The sequence below is a fragment of the Taudactylus pleione genome, unplaced genomic scaffold, assembly GCF_031769625.1.
Source record: "Taudactylus pleione unplaced genomic scaffold, aTauple2 ptg000678l, whole genome shotgun sequence".
Classification (NCBI taxonomy): domain Eukaryota; kingdom Metazoa; phylum Chordata; class Amphibia; order Anura; family Myobatrachidae; genus Taudactylus; species Taudactylus pleione.
This window is the reverse complement of record NW_028285080.1, coordinates 1,814,954-1,834,055: the sequence shown is the minus strand read 5'-3', so window position 1 is coordinate 1,834,055 and position 19,102 is coordinate 1,814,954. Positions and strand designations below refer to the sequence as shown.

Genomic DNA, 19,102 nt, shown 5'->3' with positions numbered 1-19,102 from the left:
GTCCCGAGGGTGGGGAAGGCACAGGGCAGGCTGTTTTAGCAGGTCGTCACTAAAGGGGCAAAACTTATTTTGTCCCTTTAAAATCAGGCAGGGCACTAGATTAGGAGAACTGGACTTTGAGTGTTGGCACAATGTGTAAACAGCACCTTAACTTCCTCTACACCTACAGTATATAGAAGTCCTGTTACAAACTTCATTCCCCCACGTCAATCATGTTGAAGAACGTCTGGATGAATTTACTGGGTCATGTTCGGTAATGCAAAATGGAATTTAACAACCTACACTTCTTGCTCTATTTTCTAACTGCTCAGGAGGACAACACTGATAATTGAGTTAGACAGAATTATTTCTATTCACATACTGTAGTGTGCACCAGAGACTTTAACTAATTTTAATGAGCACTTATTAGTTTTGTTTCAATGCGTCCTCCTTGAAGTGATAGCTGGTTTGAGCTGGGCTATACACTGCTATGTCTACTGGATTCCTGTACACCTACTACCGATCTCAGGATTGCATTCTCGGGGGCATATTTACTAAAGATCGGTCTTTGATCCTCGGCAACTGTGAGTGCTGGATTCAAAAGGGAAATAGCAATGCACACAACCAACCTGATTTTGTGTGTATTACTATTCCAGCCTTCAAGTGTGAAAAAATTATTTTAATAAATATAACCCTAAATTCAAGCTTGCGAGTAACTACACTCATAAATGAGACTTGATTCACTTTTATTTCTGATATTTCTTCGGCCTTGCCATCCCGAAGAAAATTGCTAAGCCAGATCATGTTTCATGATAGCTGGTGGGGATATGTGTTTTACTCATTGTTGAACACTACAGCCATGGTTACATGAATCGTTTTTGCATTATTTTGGACTTTAACCAATTTGTTCAGCTAAATAGATCTGTCCCCTTCTCCTTAAGATCCTACATTTGCTGTCTTATTCTTATGGATTTTTCATCAATTCAAAGTTACATTGTTCATATCAATGTGAGCTATATGCAGATATTATTTTTGGAGGTCAATTTTATATGTATGTTCACCTTCTAGATAAATCTACTGCTGGAATGTTAGATTGCAACGATTATAACCTACTTGAATATCTGACATCTACTTACCTACTATTCCAAAATATTCACTATCTACTCTGTTCTGCTTAATCTCTACAGCTATTTAGACTGTAATAACTTTGTCGTCTTTTGTCTTCAACTTCCAAATCCATCCAATCATTTAATCTGAGCCCATCATGGAGGGAATGGACTATTTGTATTTGGACAACAGGTTGACCTAGCAGGGAATGATGAATGAATGAATGAATGAATCTCTCTTCTGTTACTCAGTAGTTAATACAGCTGTTTTTTCCTCTTACGCAATACACAGCAAGCTGCAATTCACTGTATGTACTGACACCTTTCTATCATAGCCAGCATTCACTTTTTTAGCCATTTGTGCTACAGTAGTTCTTTTGTGGGATTGGCCCAGACAGGCTAACCTTAGCTCCCCATACACATCAGTGAGCTTTGGGGCGCCAATGACCCTATGGCGGTTCACAGGTTGTCCATCCTTGTATCACTATTGGTAGGTACTAACCACTGCATACCGGGAACACCCCACAAGACCTGCCGTTATTGGAAATGCTCTGACCCAGTTGCCTAGCCATCACAAGTCAGCCCTTGTTGCTTGCCTATTCCTGCTTCCAACATAACAACTTCAAGAACTGAGGGACAAATGTAATAGGGTGAGAGTTTAGAAAAAGTGAGAGTTTAGCAGTAAACTTTCACATTGGTCGAGTTTTATCTTCAAAATGGGAAAACATCTGGACGAGATTTTAAATTGTGAGTTTTTTTAGTATGAAAAACATACGAGTTTGCTCTGTTGCTTTGCTCTCGGACTCTGATAGTGGGCGATTTTTAAAGTGTGAGAAAACTCTCACTTTTTCTAAACTCACACTATTACATTTGGCCTTGTCTGTTCACTTGCTGCCTAATATATCCCACCCTATGACAGGTGCCGTTGTAACAAGATTATCAATGTTGTTCACTTCATCTGTGTATATGTGTGTGATAGTCTGGGTTATGGACGAAACGCATTGGAGCTTTTGAGGTTTTATACCCTGACTCCATCAATGTACTTTTGATACTTACTATTGGTTGTCTTAATAAGTAAAGTACTTCATATTCAATTCCAAAAATTATGAAATCTGGGCCTGATTCAGAGACTGATGCAAAGGCGATTGCGCACGCAATCGAGCCAGTTGTTTGCAGCAATTATTTATATGCCATGTGCTTGTCCTCTATTGTCTTGTACTGTAATTCACTGTTCTCTGGTTATGCTCATTTGTTTATGGGTGCTACGGAATTATTGTGGCACAATAGAAATAAAGGATGATGATAATAAGGGCAGATCTGTATTTATAAAGGGAAAGCCGTATATAGTATATGCCTTGTATGTCCTTATAATGGGGATAAATGCAGTGTCACATCTTTCTGTCAGACCATTTTTACTTGTTGGGTAATAGTGAATAACCAAGGTTAACTATCCTCTTGTGATTTTTTTTGTTTGTTTGAGCGCTAAGGACAATATAACCGCCAGTAAGTCTAAATTTAATTTTGTTTATTTTTTTTACACCAATTACATATTTCTGTTTGCCTAAGTTGGTGTTTGACCTTGGAAATTAAGGTTTTTTTTGGTAGAACAGTAGTTAAAGTATTACTAATGAGAATATCTCCAGGACTTAGTTATGTAGATTTAAAAGAGTAATACACTTTTAATTATTCTGCACAGCTAATGTGAATTCCAATTGAACTTAATTATACCTCTGTGTATTTCTCAGTGAAGCTTTTTCATTACCGAGACCCTAAATAGCTAGATTCGTCGGTGCACCCCAAGGTTAAGCAAGCTATGTAAATGTTGACAATTGAAATGAATTTCATCACCACAAAGAGCTTTGTACTTAAAAAAAAATATATGAAGATTTTTTTTCACAAATGTCCCTGGCATAACAAATGATTGTCCTAATTATGAAGTATCCAACATATTGTTGGATGGTGCCTGAAGTGAATAAAAGCATGACGCAAAAACAACTGTACTATATAAATAAATGTTCATTCTTTTTCATTATGGTTATTATCTGTCATGGTTTTTACCAACTTGTTAGAACCAAAAGTTTACTAGAGTAGGGCTTTTCTGTGTAAAGTTATTTTTCTTTCATTCAACTTTGTTTTCTGCATTCTCTATGATCTTTATTCCTCAGTATAAGATTGTTGTTTAAAGGAATACAAGGATTACACCTGTCTTTTGCTTTGCTTTCTGCATGTCCCAGAACAAATGGCCACTGCACTTTCTGTTCCGTTTGTTTTAGTTACATGAGCGGTCTCTGGGCATTTTGTAAGTTGATATGGGATTTGAAGTACTAAGCTCCTGCTATCTTTATAAATAAATGTACTTGGTGGTTTTATAGAGCAGCAGCAAGAAATACTTTACCATACTGCATCTATAACTGGCAATTGGTCAATTAAATAAAATCCACAAATCTAGTTTGGGGAAAATGTACTTTATTTAGCATTAAAACCTTTTAACTTGCCTTTTTGTGTTCTTCCACTGTGTACTTGTAACCAGATTTTCAACTCTATTTACTCCTGTCTTAACTACCCTGTTTGCAATGCAGATTATGTCCCTGTTCTGTTTACTGTCCACCCCTGTCTAGCTACTGTATGTTTATTTTTAGTTATTCTAAAGCAATTAATGTAAATATAGAATACTCAAATTATTTAAACAAGTTTATTTAAGGCCATTTTTTTCACATTTTCATCATATACATTTAAAATCTCTATTCATGCAATAAACATACTCTTCTAAAAATGTTAAGATATATTATTTAATCAAAAATGCAATGCTTTGAGCTATGAGGGAATGTATAATATTTGTGTGGGAGGCTAGGCAATTATTTTTTTTTTCCCTTAAGAAACTAGAATCCAGCGTAAATATTTAGAAGTCATGAAAAGTTTAAAACTTTTTTACATTATATCTGCTTATTTGTATCTGAAAATAGACTTCTTTACACACAGCTCCTCAATTACATGCTACCCCTCAATCCTCTTCATTTCACTACTCTATCTCACCCTCTTAAGTCCCTTCACAACTCAAACCCATTCACCACCCTCCCCAGAATTATTGCCTACTGAAACCTCCTTCATTCCAATGTCCCTCTCATCATCTTATCCTAGTCCCCTTATCAACATGTCCCTTTTATCATTAATGCCATTCTAGTTATCCCCTTCCACAATCTTCACTAACCCACCTTAGTCATTATTACCTCATTGCATCATCAACCCTTATTCTCTAACATTAACCCTTGCATCTATAATTAGAATCACTTCCATAGTGCATTATTATTTATACAGATGGGCGCTGCTAGTTTGTTGCTCATAGCGTGCCATTCCAGGCCTCTGTCGCACCATGGAACGTTACGAGATGGCTGTACTGTGGCATGCCGTGGTATTCTACAATGAAAGATAAGCCATGGCATGTAATACACTGCCTAACTTCTGGGTGGCAAGTGCTCCACTGATGAAATTTGTACTACTGAATACCACACTGTTAAAGTGGATGGCCCTGTAATGTGTACAATACAATGTCTACTGTATAGCGGAAATGCCAAGTGGTGGGATGTTGAGAGAAATGTTTTGAGTCTAGGGCCACAGGAGTGCTGTGTGACTTGGTACCCCCGAGCATCTTTTTGTGTGTCTTTTTTACTGTCAAATGTGTCTTATTTGTACAAGCAGCTTCTGCTGATTAAACTGCGATGTAGCATGCCTATGTTCTGTGAGGGAGTGCGGGTGTATCTGCAAGCTAATCAGTCGCTGATACTATTAACGTAGTGTTACATGTGCAGATACGCCCGCAATAATTCAGACACATTTGAAGGTAAAAAGTCTCATAAAAAGACGCGCTACCGAGTCACGCCATGGCATTGCGCGACTAGAAAGCCTGTTTAACGTGCAAGGAGGCTGGAAGTATGAGGACCCATCTGTATATGTATTTGTGTAAATAACAGAATTCACACACCACCAAGTGATTTCTTTTTAATCCTGTAGTGAAGATTTAAAAACTAAAATAAAAAAACTCTTTCCATGACTCGAACCCTTGACACCCAAGGTGCAAGGTGCCCACCTTAACCACTAGCCCGCACACACCAGCCGTGTTGAGAGCCTCACCTGTCGTTTATGTGATGTGATGTGTGCGAATTAAAGCAGACAATGTGTACAATGTCAATAGCGGGCAGTGTTACAGTCGCCGATACTGTAATGTAGCGTTTCGCGTGCAGATACAACCGCACTCACTCACAGAACATAGGCATGCTGCATATCATTTTAATCAGCAGAAGCTGCTTGTGCTATCAATTTGCATCGTTGTGTGATTCAGACGCATTTGAAGGTAAAAAGTTGCATTAATGACGCTCGCGCTACTGAATCTCGTCATATTAGTACAGTATATGTAAACACATTCATCACGTCTCGGTGAAAGCTGTGCGCGCCTGTGACCCCTGTCTGAGCCGTTGAGACAAAAATATAATTTTGTTTTTTAAAGTACAGGACTCACACGCACTATAATTATTTAATACCTTATTACACATTCTTCTACAGCCCTGATTCCATGACCAAAATGCTGTACTATAGTGTACCGAATCACAGCTTCTGTCAGTCAATCATCGGGCGGTGATACAGAAAATGCATTGGAAATTTTACGCATGCGCTGTGTTTATTATATTTGGGAAGTCAGAGAGCTCTTTATAGAGCTCCATACTGCCACATATATTAATCCCTTTACTCCAAGCACAGCATGACACAGCAGTGATTGGAAATGAAGGACAAAAGTATTGCTACATATACAGAGCATGGCACCATGGGAATTAGGTGCAATAGTCAGATTTTTATTTACATGGCAATCTGTCACCCATTGTTTGTGGAGCTCTGTGTGTGGGTATGTCATTTTTTCCAATAAAAACAAACCGCAGTCCATAATTTAAGTAACCTAAATGTATGGTTTTCAATGTCGACACATGATGTCTATTCTGTAACAACCTAATTATTTTAAATGTATTTGTGACAAAACTAATGACAGAAGATTAATTTTCCCCTTTACCCCAAATCATATTGCTTGAGACAGCTGCCTAACTTAGCTTCATTACACACAGGTCCCTTCCTCTACTGCAGGGATGGGGAACCTCAGGCCCGGGGGCTGTATAAGGCCTGTGGAATAATTTGCTCTGGCTTTTTCTGCTAGCCTCATCTGGCTAGCAGGGTGCCTTGAAGCCAGAATATATGCAGCGTGGAGCGTCCTTAGGACACTTCAGACTGTCACACTGCTGCCTTTACAGCATTGCTGTAATCACTGTTGATTGTGACTCCGCCCCCTGTGATGTCACATGGAGGGGGCGTGGCCTGCACCGGGCCCGCAAATGTTATATATATCAAAATGGCCCTCAACAGAAAAACGGTTCCCCACCCCTGCTCTACTGTATCACCATCATTATTTTACAGCAGTTTTTCATTGGGGGAATTATTGCAAACTCTGTTTATACTTCAGGGTCCATAGAAGGTCCACAGGAAACCTTGGAGTATAGGTGATGAAGAAGACATCCGGGCATCATGCAGTTAAATTTTTTCACCCAGGATGCAACGGGGCCTCTCTCTAAACCCAGCCCCTGGGCCGGAGGCTCCTCCGTTTCATTTGGTGCCCGACCGGAGTTGGGTCACTGTATTGCAGTGGAGCTGTTACGAACAGCCCTGTACGTTTAAAGTTTTTCTAAGTGCGGTCAGCGTGAACAGTCCAGTGGAAGTTCACACGGCTGCATCATCACCCCGTTGGTGCTGAGACGCTGGTAGTGATCAGTGCCTCTCGGCGGTCCTCAGGGGTCTTGGCTAGCAGGGACCCCGGAGGATTCCTAGACTGCGGCTGGATGCTAAGGGGTGCAGATAAGTGACATGCACCACAGTGGTGCGTACCGAGACAGTCTCTTTCAGGGTTGGGGGACACCATGGTGATGACAGCAAGTGTGGCCAGGCACTGAGTCTTGCGTCCACACTACGCCACCTGGGACTGGAGTTTTTTGGAACACTCCAGCGTCCCAGTGGTTAAACGCTGGCCAGGGGAGGCAGCTTTCCCTGTCTAACAGCCGGCTCCTCCCCGCTGCTGGACATGCCTTTCTACTGTGGTCTGGCTTGATCTGTGACAGCTTCCTGTTTCCAGCTCCGCCTCCCCATGTGTTCTTTGGTGGTCATTCTCCTGGTTGTGTGTCACTGATCTCCACTGACAGTGCGGAGTACGGGTCCCCCTACATACCTCTCCTCTGGTTGGTGGTCAGTGTATGTAGCACTTTTTGTCCTACTAGACGTGAAGTCTCTGTAGTTGATTTAAGGTAGTGCCATTAAGTGCAGGTATTATTGTTTTCTGCATTTGTTTGCGACTGTATGCTAACTCTGTCTGTTTTCTTTGCTAAAAACTATACATTCTTTTGTTGCTATCCCTGTACCTATTCTGCTATTCTGAAAAGGCCATAAGCACGGGTGTGGTGCTGGTGTGGCACAAGTCGCAGCTGAGACTCAGTCTCTGATTGTGATCCTCTTTACTATGTCTGGCAGTGAGAGTGACATGACTAAATGAACCCCTATTATACTGCTCTGTAAAAAATGTACAGCAGTGTTAGGGACAGGGGACATAGCCTCTGAGGAGTTATATTTCCGGTGTTACACTGTCCCAGGTCCTTCTGAGGCTTATTCCATTCAGCAGGAGCCGCCATGGGAGTGCTTTGCAAAAGCACTAACAACCATTGCAGGGCGTTTAGCAGGCTTTCCTATGTGTCCACAGTTCAGTTTTCAGCAACAGCACTTTTTGCCAGTGCAAAACCTGCTTCAACCTCCTATACCTTCACAGGTGTTTCCCCCTCAGTGGGTTACTACAGTTCCTGCTATATTGCAGGGTGCAACAGAGATACGCCAGCACCTATGAGCAGACCAGCTAAAAGGGTCTTACTATCGTCTCAATTTACTGTATGGAATGATGATGATGTGTCATCTGATGATGGACTGCTTCTGGATGAGTCTGACTCTGAGCTACCTTTTCTGGAGGCGGGGGGTTCAAGTCTAATATATATATTCCAGGGCTAATACAGGCTGTAAAAGCAGCTCTGATCATTGAGGAGGTTGAGCCTCCTGCGCCTAAATCTAGGCATGCATATTTCATGGAAGAAAAGGTGACTAAGGCTACATTCCCATTGTCTGACCAATTGGTGAATCACTTGGAGGTAGCTTGGAAAATGCCTGGAAAGCGGTATCAACCGCAGAAGCGCCTAGTCTCTGCTTACCCTTTTGCTGAGAATTACTTTTCCAAATGGGAGACTCCACTGGTGGTGGGTTCCCATGTCACGCGCTTGGTAAGAAGCGCAGCGCTTCCTATGCCTTTCATGGATGTCACAGATAGGAAGGTAGAGGTATGCCTTAAATCTGTTTGTTCCCTTTCGGGGGCTTCGTGCAGACCAGCTATGGCCATTTGCTGGGTGGCTCAGGCCATGGAATGTTGGGCTAATAGCCTTGAAACATCCTTAGGCCCATATTCAATTTGAGGTGAAAAGTCCAGACTTTGCGCCTCCTTCTAGGAAGAAAAGTATCGTGCGCGTGCCCGATATGCCCCGTATTCAATTTGAAAGGAATGCGAAAACGGGAACCGGCGAAATTTGAAGCGGCGAAAAAAACGGGAATTTTCGGTAAATCATTCTTGGACACCCCCTAAAGATGCCCAGACATGGGGGAACACTATTGGTCCCCCCTGTTTTTGCTTACCGAAGGGAAGTCGGTTTTTTTAAATAGCCGCGGCAGGTGCATAAATGCAAAACAAAAAGAATGAGGAGATCACTGTTTAGGGCGCAAAAATAAGCTGCCACTGATGCTGTCAGAATTCCTGCAAGAATATCACCACAACTCTTAGACAATACTAAACAACAGATATGGAATAGACAATATCTACGGCGCTTAAAGACACAGTGTATAACAGTGATACATCCCTTAGATGTTGGTGATGTTCACTTGTAATGACTGAAATCAGTTTTCTTCAGAATACAGTTCAAAATCAACACTCCTTTATAGACATCAGGTGTGGAGTGTATATAGTGAGAGGTGTCTTTTGAGGATCCAAATTATTGTTGCAAGAACAAAAGATACCTTGATGTGTATTCATCTGATTGGGAAAAGTGAGTTTGGTACACTATCCCTTCATAGATGTTCTTTTTATAAAAAGACACCTCTCACTATATACACTCCAAACCTGATGTCTATAAAGGAGTGTTGATTTAGAACTGTATTCTGAAGAAAACTGATTTCAGTCATTACAAGTGAACATCACCAACATCTAAGGGATGTATCACTGTTATACACTGTGTCTTTAAGCGCCGTAGATATTGTCTATTCCATATCTGTTGTTTAGGTGCATAAATGCGGCTTTGAAAAAGGTGATGCAGAAGAGCATTTAGCATTTTTTTGGGGGAAAAGTAACTATGCCCATCAAATTTGGGGTACATGAAATTGAGTGCAAGCATATTTTTAAGTCCCTAAAATGATTTATAAAAATTCTTCAAAATGCACCTGCCGCTACTACCCACAATGAAGAAAACACCTGCCGCATACTTTGGAACCCCTCTGGATTGAATTTATCTATTTTACAAGCGTTTTCCCTATTTATATTTTTTTAACCCCAAAATTTAAAAAAAATTTTGGGATGTCCCCATTTTTTTTTTTTCTTTCACTTTTTTTACATACATTGGGCCTGATTCAGACCCGCTCGCGAGCGGGTTGATGGCCGGGCCCCGGAGCGAGTGAGAACTTCACTCGGGGCTTGCAGCAAAACGGGCCGGCTGTCGATGGTGATCAACAGCTAGCCCCGTTTAGTAGGCGGGTCGGGGGGGTGGCTGCACAAACAGAGGCGTTACCTTAGGAACGCCTGCTGTTTGTGGGCGGCCCTACTGACATCACATGTGATGTCAGTAGTGAACTTCCTGCTCTATTAGAGCAGGAAGTTCACTGGGACTTGCGGTGGACGAGACCAATGTTCGCGATAATCGAGACCATCGCCAGGCCGCCCGCTAAAGCTGTGGGTGGTCACCCACAGCGAGCGGCCTGGATGCCGGTGGAAAAAAAAACGGCCCGCCCTGATTCAGAGCGAGCGCTCGCAAATAGCGAGCGCCTCTGAATCAGGGCCACTGTTTTTAGGGGGCATTCCCAGGGGTGTATGCTATTTTATTAAGCCTGCATCACTAAACCCCAATTCTGCACTTTTTTTTCACCAGCTAAAGGCTGGAGAAAACGTATCCCCGTTTTTTTACATTGACTTTTCACACCGGTGAAAAGTCTTTGTAATTGAATACGGGGATAATGACAATAGGCGAAAATTACGTCATCGGCGATAATTTATCGCCAATAACGGGTTTTCGCCTCAAATTTAATATGGCCCATAGCTTCTAATGCTACCAGGGAACAGCTGAACCTGGTGAGAAATCTCAGAGATTCGGATTCCTATATAAATGAGGCAGCGTTGGATATTAGCCTACTAAATGCCAGGGTTTCCTCGGCGGCCATTGCGTTCTCTGTGGCTCCGTTCTTGGAGAGCTGATGCAGAATCCAAGAAGGGGTTTGAATGTTTGCCTTATGACGGTAAAGTCTTGTTTAGCCCTGATTTGGCCAAGATTATGAATACCTTGGCAGCAGCTAAGTCGGCTTGTCTGTATTCTGCTCCAGCTTCTTCTGGGGTTCGGACAGGCAGGTGTCATTGTACCGGTCCCGATCTCCCAAAGAGGAACAGGGTATTATTCCAGCCTTTCTAGTCCAGAAGCCAAACGGTTCTTACCATCCTATTCTCAATCTCAGGTCCCTGAACAAATTCCTCAGGGTACCCAGGTTCAGAATGGAGACCATACGCTCAGTTATACTGGCTATGGAACCTAGAGATGTTATGGTATCCCTGGACATTCAGGATGCATACCTGCATATTGCGATTGTTTCAGCTTACCAATGTTTTCTCAGGTTCGCTGTGTCACAATAACATTTCAGTTTCAGGCTCTGCCGTTTGGCCTAGCAACTGCACCTCGGGTGTTTACAAAGGTCATGGCAGTAATGGCAGCCCATCTATGGGTGCAGGGGATCCGCCTGTTACCATACCTCGATGACCTCTTGCTACTAGCAGGGTCCTCAGAGTTACTTCGCCACCACCTACAGCTAACGATATTTGTGCTCCAGGTACATGGGTGGTTGATAAATTGGAAAAAGTCCTCACTGATTCAGTCTCTCCATCTGGGAGCCCTGTTGGATTCAAAACAGCAAAGGATTTTTCTGACAGCAGAAAAGATCTCCATGTTGCAGACGCAGATGCCTTCACAATCGCAGAGTGTCAGTCCAATCAGCAATGCAGTTACTGGGATCCATGGTTTCGACATGGTGGAGTATGCCCAGTTTCATTCCCTGCCTCTGCAGCTATTGATCCTCTCCAAGTGGGATGGATTTCCCCATCATATACAGACTCAAATGATGGTGCTCTCTCCAGAGCTACGCCTGTCGTTAACCTGGTGGCTACAGACGGATCACCTTACCATGGGGCATCCCTTTTGGATCTCGGACTGGGTCCTTTCTGACGACGGATGCCAGTCTTCGGGGCTGAGGCGCAGTGACGGGTCCAGATTCCTTTCAGGGAAGGTGGACGGCACAGCAATCTGCGCTTCCAATCAATATATTGGAACTGCGGGCAATCTTCAGGGCTCTGCAGCAAGCCAGGCTGTTGCTTCACGGAAAACTCCTGCAAGTACAGTTAGACAATGCCATGACAGTGGCTTATCTAAACCATCAAGGAGGAACTTGTAAGTCAGGTGGCAATGACAGAGGTGTCACGCATTCTGACATGGGCAGAAGGCCATCTGCCAGCCATATCGGCGGTGTTCATTCCAGGAGTGCTGAATTGGGAAGTGGACTTCCTCAGCCGTCACGACGTGCATCCAGGGGAATGGTCTCTTCACCAAGAAGTGTTTCAACTCCTAGTGGACAGGTGGAGCCTTCCAGACGTGGACCTCATGGCCTCTCGAGTAAATCACAAGCTGCTTCAGTACGGGTCCAGGACAAGAGACACCAGTGCTGTCAGTCAAGTGGACTTTCCAGTTTGTGTACCTGTTTCCTCCAATCTCCTTTCTTTCTCAAGTAATTCTGGTGGCTCCAGCGTGGGCCCCGACGTCCATGGTACTCAGATCTTCGGAGTCTCTCCATCGACACTCCGTGGCTGTTGCCTCAACGTCCAGACCTGTTGTCTTAGGGTCCTTGCCTCTACCCAGATCTGGGTCGTCTGTCTTTGACTGCGTGGCTCTTGAGACATCCCTCTTAAGGTCCAAGGGTTTTTCCGGCTCTGTGGTTAACACCATGCTCAAAGCACGGAAATCTGCCTTTGCCAGGATTTACCACAGGGTGTCGCATACCTACTTTGAATGGTGTCGTTCCAGAGGTTACGACCCCCAAGTTTTTAGGATACCCAGAGTGTTGGCTTTCCGACAAGCGGGTTGAAACTTGTTACACTGAAGGTCCGTATCTCGTCCCTTTCAGTGTGGTTCCAGCGAGGGATTGCTCCTCTTCCTGACATCCGCACTTTTCTGCAGGGGGTCCTAAGTAGCCAGCCTCCCTTTGTCCCTCCTGTAGCGCCTTGGGATTTGGCTGTTGTCCTTAAGGCTCTCCAGAGCCCTCCATTTGTACCACTGGACTCAGTGGATCTCAAATAGCTTACTGCCAAGACTGTTTTTCTTCTGGCCATTGCTTCCCCCAGAAGAGTTTCTGATTTAGGGGCTCTCTCTTGTCGTTTCCCATTTCTAGTTTTTCATAGGGACAGGGCAGTGCTTTGAACTCGCCCTTGGTTCCTTCCTAAGGTCGTCTCTAGTATCCATATTAATGAAGAATATATTGTGCCGGCCTTTAACTCCTCAGACCTCTCGGCAGGGGAGGCCTCATTGGGTATGGCCTCAGGATTTATGTGGATCGTACCAGTTCTCTTCGAAAATCGGACTCCTTGTTTGTTCTTTATGGTTTCCACAAGAGAGGATGACCAGTCAATAAACAAACTTTGGCTAGATGGCTTCGGATGACTATCTCTGAGGCTTACATTAGTGAGGGCCTTCCAGTCCTGCCCTCTGTTACTGCTCATTCTACTCGGTCTGTAGGCCCTTCGTGGGCAGCAAGTCGTGGTGCCTCGGCTGTATAGCTTTGTAAGGCGGTCACGTGGTCTTCTATCCAGACCTCTTTGAGGTATGCCTTTGATACTTTTGCCACTCAAAATGCTTCCTTCGGGCGGCGGATTCTCCTTTCTGTACAGGAGTGCCCCCATCCTTGAGGGTACTGCTTTGGGAATCCCCAAGGTTTCCTGTGGACCTTCTATGGACCCTGAAGTAGAGATATGGTAAGAACTTACCCTTGTTATCTCTCTTTCTACGAGGTCCACAGGGCGCCCACCCTGACACATCTGTGCTTCTGATCTGGTCACCAGTTTTCCGTCTCCTTTGGTATGAGAATGTGATTCTAGTGTATTCCAGACTTTCTTCTCTCTTTTATCCTCCTCCTACCTTTGGCTTGCTACGTAACTGAGGAGCCTCTGGCCCGAGGGCGGGCTATAGAGGGAGGCCCCGTTGCATCCTGAGAGAAAACATTTTTCTGCATGGTGCCCGGAAGTCTTAGTCATCACCTTTACCCCTAAGGTTTCCTGTGGACCCTATAGACCTCGTAGAAAGAGATAACAAGGGTAAGTTCTTACCATATCTCTACTTATTCAAATAATATAGCAACTGCTTCAAAATGCAGTACCATTCTCTGTCGCCTGGTTCAAAGATTTGTAGCGGCTGAAATGGAATATAGATGTGTTGCATAGTTTAGCTGTTCCTTCAAGTAGTTTCACAATGACTGGAAAGATGTTATATTGATGAAGTGTGTAAATATCCAGGATTGACTGCTTTTACCTAGTGCACCAGCATCTCTTAACGGATGAGTTTATTCTCCTGCTGTTTATTCAATGCCTTTGCTGGCTGTAAATTATATATTCATAAGTATGGTAGTATCCCATCTGTTTCTGCAGAGTACGGCTGTTCTGTTCTGGGGATAATTATTTGTACAGCACATCTCATTAGATTACTGAATAATTTTGGTGCATAGCAGAAACAAGCAAGATCTGTTATAAAGGTTGACTGCTCAAAGGCAATTTTTATGGGTGACAACTTCACTTCCAAGATCACAAGTGAACTAGCCACTCACTTGATATGGAGATTAATTTTCTTTAAATCAGAAACACTGAAAAGTTGCCTTCCCCGCTCTGCTTAACATGCAAATGCAAAGGTTTATGGTAATGTAAAGTTTAATATATTGAGTGATCGAGCAGGAAGAATAATGCTTTTATGACAGGTTTTAAGGGGTAGTCTGTTGTGTGCTTTTGATTTAAAATGACATTAAGGTATTATCAATTTCATGTTTTGCTAAGATTATAGCTGGAAACAGATAAATAGAATGTGTCCTCACATTTCAGTAATAAGGTGAATTAGTGTGATTGACTGTGGAAAAACAGCTGAATTGTTTTTGTTTTTGAATGTTAAAAAATGTGACATGGGAATTTTTTGTAATTTTTTAGCAGATGTCCCAGACTCTGTTTGTATTCAGCACAGTAAACAGTTGGAAATGAATTCCCTTCCATTTAGGAATAAATAATGCAAAATGAAAGTTTTTGATCAGTATCCATCAATTTGCAGATGGTGCTCATGGCTTTAAAACACTTTACATTTCACAGCACTTTCTGGATCATTTCCTCTCTGGTTAACCCCATATCCAAGTCTCCCCTGTTTATTTCACAGTACTTAACAGTGGAATGAATAGAATTTTGCAAATTAAAATGTGTGAGACTTTTTAGGTCATGTCATCACTTTTTCGTATGTTTCCTTTAGTATACCTTCTTGCACACACAAAAATAATGAACAGACTGCTTTTGTTATTTATTGTGGCTAGACCTTATAATTATAAACCCATTTTTGTAAATTACTGTACCATATTCTCAGCCTACTAGGTGATTGTGTACAACATTATTTTTTGGGCATTAAGGAAAAGACACATCCAGCTATCTCCAAACCAATATCCACCAACCGCTGTTACTCATACTGACGTTATCTAACAAATGTGTGTGCTAGTCTTCCACATGCAGTAAAGACATATAATAAAGATTGTTGAAGAGACAGTAAAAACTGGGTGAAACAGGAATTTCAAATAAAGGTGAATAACAATATATGTGAATTCAAATGTTGTTGTAAACTGCAAATGGTACAATAATGATTAATAGATATGCGAATCAGAGCTTCATAGTAAAATATTTAACGGAAAAATCAAATAGCAATAATAAAACATCTAATAATATGACCTGAATCATTGTACACAAATACACCTTTTATTCTAAAAATACCAGGACTTTACCGGAAAAACAATTATAAATGTTCACATAAACACTCTTTTTGGTGGTTTTGGATTAGCGGTAATGCAGCACAGGCAATTTCCAAATGAAGACTCTCATGAAATTGATGACAATCCTATTTATGAGCTGCACATCTATCATTATTGTACCATTTGAATTCATATAGAGCTCTGTTCACCTTTTTCGGCCCTTCACCTTTGGAGACTGACTATACCTTTGTAGAACAGCAGCTGCTGTTTGCATAATAGCTGTGGAAGAGCCCTTAGGGTTCAATACACCTTGAACACATCTTTCATAGGAACAGTCATTTCTGTTGATTTTTACCATAGGGCCATAGAATTTTTCTGGGCATTGTGTGAAGATGAGCTTATCGGGCTGCCAACAAAAATGTATGAGTTGAGGGCTACTGTAAGTGTGGGATATGCGTGTACCTTCTTGCTGATTAGCAGGCTTAAAGCTACTTGAATCGATCCCATAGTGTGGACCCTTTAAGTCCTTGTGTTTTATATAGTAAATGTGTACAGTGAAGCAATATTTATCATTTGTTTTATAAATGTATGTTTTCACAATACGTAAAATTAGGTACTTTAAATATGTCAAGCAGGAGTGCCAACCTTCTTAAGAAGCTTCAATTGGTCAAACAGTATACCTAAACCTGCATGGTATGTTCTTACTTAAGTGATGGAACAATATTCTTCTGTGAAGAATGGAGGTGCCTACATGCTGTGACTGTGCACCTACCCTTTGTTACGCTGATACTTGTATATGAGTGGGCACAGCTAATTCAGAACTATTAAGTGCATTTTTTTGCTATGAAAAGTACAGTTTAGCTTCAAGATTAAAGCTTCTTTTGTGTACATATTTTATACAGTTTTAGAATTGCTTGCTGTATTGTTCGTGTTTTCATCTTGATAGCTGCTTATATATTATAATAAAAGGTCTTTTTCTGTTTTCCAGTTTGACAAAGTGTATGCGTATTCCATTCGTCACAACTATGGTAGAGAAGGAAAAAGAACCGACTATACACCATACAGTTGTATGAAAATTATTTTATCAAACCCTCCAGGTCAAGGCGACTACCACGGTAAGCATTTGTGATTAAATCTGTCTTTTCCAGTGCTTTCTGCCTGTTTTGAGCAACTCCGATAAAAAGAATAAATCACCATATGTGTAACTTGTGCTCCATTGCCCGGCTGGTTACCTCACAAATTAAAGGGCAGCTTATTTGAAACACAGAATGAAGCGGTCCCCTATTGATGAAAACCGCTACAATCCTTAGCGTCTCCATTTTCTATTTCTGTGTCTTTTGTTTGTCACCTGCTTTAACCAGATGTTAAAACTGCCATTTTGCAAGGGTGGTGTTACAAACTAGAATTACATTTATACTGTACATTGTAATGCTGTTTTGTACACAGAATATTAAAAATGGATTGAGTAAAGTAGGAGCTTTATATAACTAACCTTGTCTTAGTATATTATGTGGTGATGAAAATTAAAGCCAGACCCAAATATGATCATGTTTTTTTCTTGTGCCGTTGTTGGCTCACATGTCTGTTTTTAATTACCTAATTTTCTTCATAGGAAGCAAATGTTGCCTTGTTCCTTCTATAATGCTCCACGGAAATCTTTAATCTGCAATGCTCTAATAAGCACACTAGACTTATTTTGGAGGAAGAATAAAACAATGCAACAGTCCCAAGTATAAATAATTAACTTTCGTTTTATCATTATTGGGTTTCGCAGCAATTAGAAGTAATTTAGTCAGTTTAGTAAGCATCAACAATGTTTATTATCTTTGGGTAAACAATCCTTTTTTTTTTTTTTTTTTTTAATATATTATTCTTCTGTTAGGTTGTCCTTTTAAACACAGTGATCCAGAGCTGCTAAAACAGAAGTTGCAGTCATTTAAAGTTTCCTCTGCAGGGATAAATCAGGTATGCTTCATTTTATTGATAATTAGGACTAATTATATATATATGTAAAATTAATTGGTTTGTTTGTTGTCTGTCTTTCTGTCCGGTTTTGCATTCGGTCACATCTGCACTGATTTGGATGACACCAACGTAGAGTGGTCTAGTTGGATCCTGGCCAGGTTTTAATGGGGGTTAGGGTCCCGGTCAGACCTCCCGTTGGGAGCCTTTTCTGAGCTTCCATGTTATAGATTTGGACGAAAACTTTACAGAGTGGTAACATTAGATCCCAGAAGACATACTAGAGAGTTGAGGTCCCGGTCGGATCCCCCGTTGGTGTACATTGGGCAGAATTTTGACCCGAGGAACCTGTTCTGGGCTTTCCACTGGATGGATTTGGATAAAAAGTTGGGTCCTGCGAGGCGTTTTCACGGTGAACTAACACCACAAATTTCAGTTGCAATCCAGTTCCAATCTCCCACCTAATTGAATCGAGCTCTATGTGTGAATATTATACCACCTGAGTCATACAGCTGGGCAATGATCCAAAACAAGTCTACATCAGAAAGATTAGAACAAAATTAATTTGGAAATGTCATTGTCTATATATAAACCCCAGTGAGAGGGGGCATTAACCAAATGTTCACTTCATACTCAAAAATAAATTTAGCCCGGTGAAGCGTTTCTGCAGTAAATAGGCTAAAATTCTTAAGATGCAGTTTAATAGACTGATTAATGCAGTTTCTTGCTATATATGTACCTGCTTCTTATACTGAAACTCCAGTGCTCAGTGGCACACAGCAAATGATAATGCATTGCCTGTTAGCAATGCTGTGTCTGTCTGTATATAATCTGCAAAGACCGAGGAAAGCAATGATACGAGTGAGACAGGAGTGGGCGAGAAAGGAAGAAGCCTACCATCCTAAGTACTGTGGGAGGGATAGGAACACAATATAGTACTTTGGCTCATTAACTTGTGACTGTCAATTGAAAGATAAAGTGCAGCTCTACAGGATGATTAGGTGGGGAATTAAATCGTTTTTGCGACTGATCTCCCAAATAAAGTGACAGGAGACCGGTGGGGGTGGGGGGTGATAATCAATACTTTGGGTGCCCATGTCTTCTCGTGCATGTCGTACCCAAAAGCATTGGGTATAGACACGTAAAGTGGCTAAACCTGTGCCAAGTCCTTGTTAGCACACCCAAATACTGGACTTTTTGCAGACTTGTGCTTGCCATCTCGGTGCGAGTAGAAGTCTGTGTGCCCATGGCATTTGCTCCCGATTGGAGCGCTAATTAAATTGCTCCATTGGGTGCCCATTACAAACAACCATGAGCGAAATCAGTTGATTTCTCCCCTTGAGAGAATAAAATTTTCTGTTACAGAGAAGTGAGTTGGGAGTATAGAAGTGAGGGTTGTGCACCCCTGCTTTATCTAAAAAGAAAAATAGAATTGACATAGACAGGTGATTGTCATTTGAATTTTAGTGTTTATACTTCTTAAACATATCTTTTAAATAAATAAAATATAAACATTTTCAACATCTTTAAGTAGTTGCCTGTTTTTTTTTTTTTTTTTTTTTTTTTTTTTATATAGGACTCTCAAAGTCTTTGCAGCCATAAGCATTAGTGTGTTTTTGTTTGAGACTACCGTCTGTTTTGGGCTCAGTGTCTTTTTA

The 19,102-nt window shown here is 41.6% G+C and overlaps 1 protein-coding gene across 4 annotated transcripts in view; it reads left to right on the top strand.

Moving 5' to 3' along the window:
• Positions 1-19,102, top strand: part of PRIM2 (DNA primase subunit 2) — a 232,504-nt gene that overhangs the window by 150,607 nt on the left and 62,795 nt on the right. For all 4 annotated transcript variants that reach the window (XM_088455935.1, XM_088455934.1, XM_088455932.1 and 1 more), the window contains 2 exons: positions 16,471-16,597; positions 17,365-17,447. In XM_088455935.1, the coding sequence (XP_088312061.1) occupies positions 16,471-16,597; positions 17,365-17,447 (210 nt within the window). The remainder of the gene's footprint in view (positions 1-16,470; positions 16,598-17,364; positions 17,448-19,102) is intronic.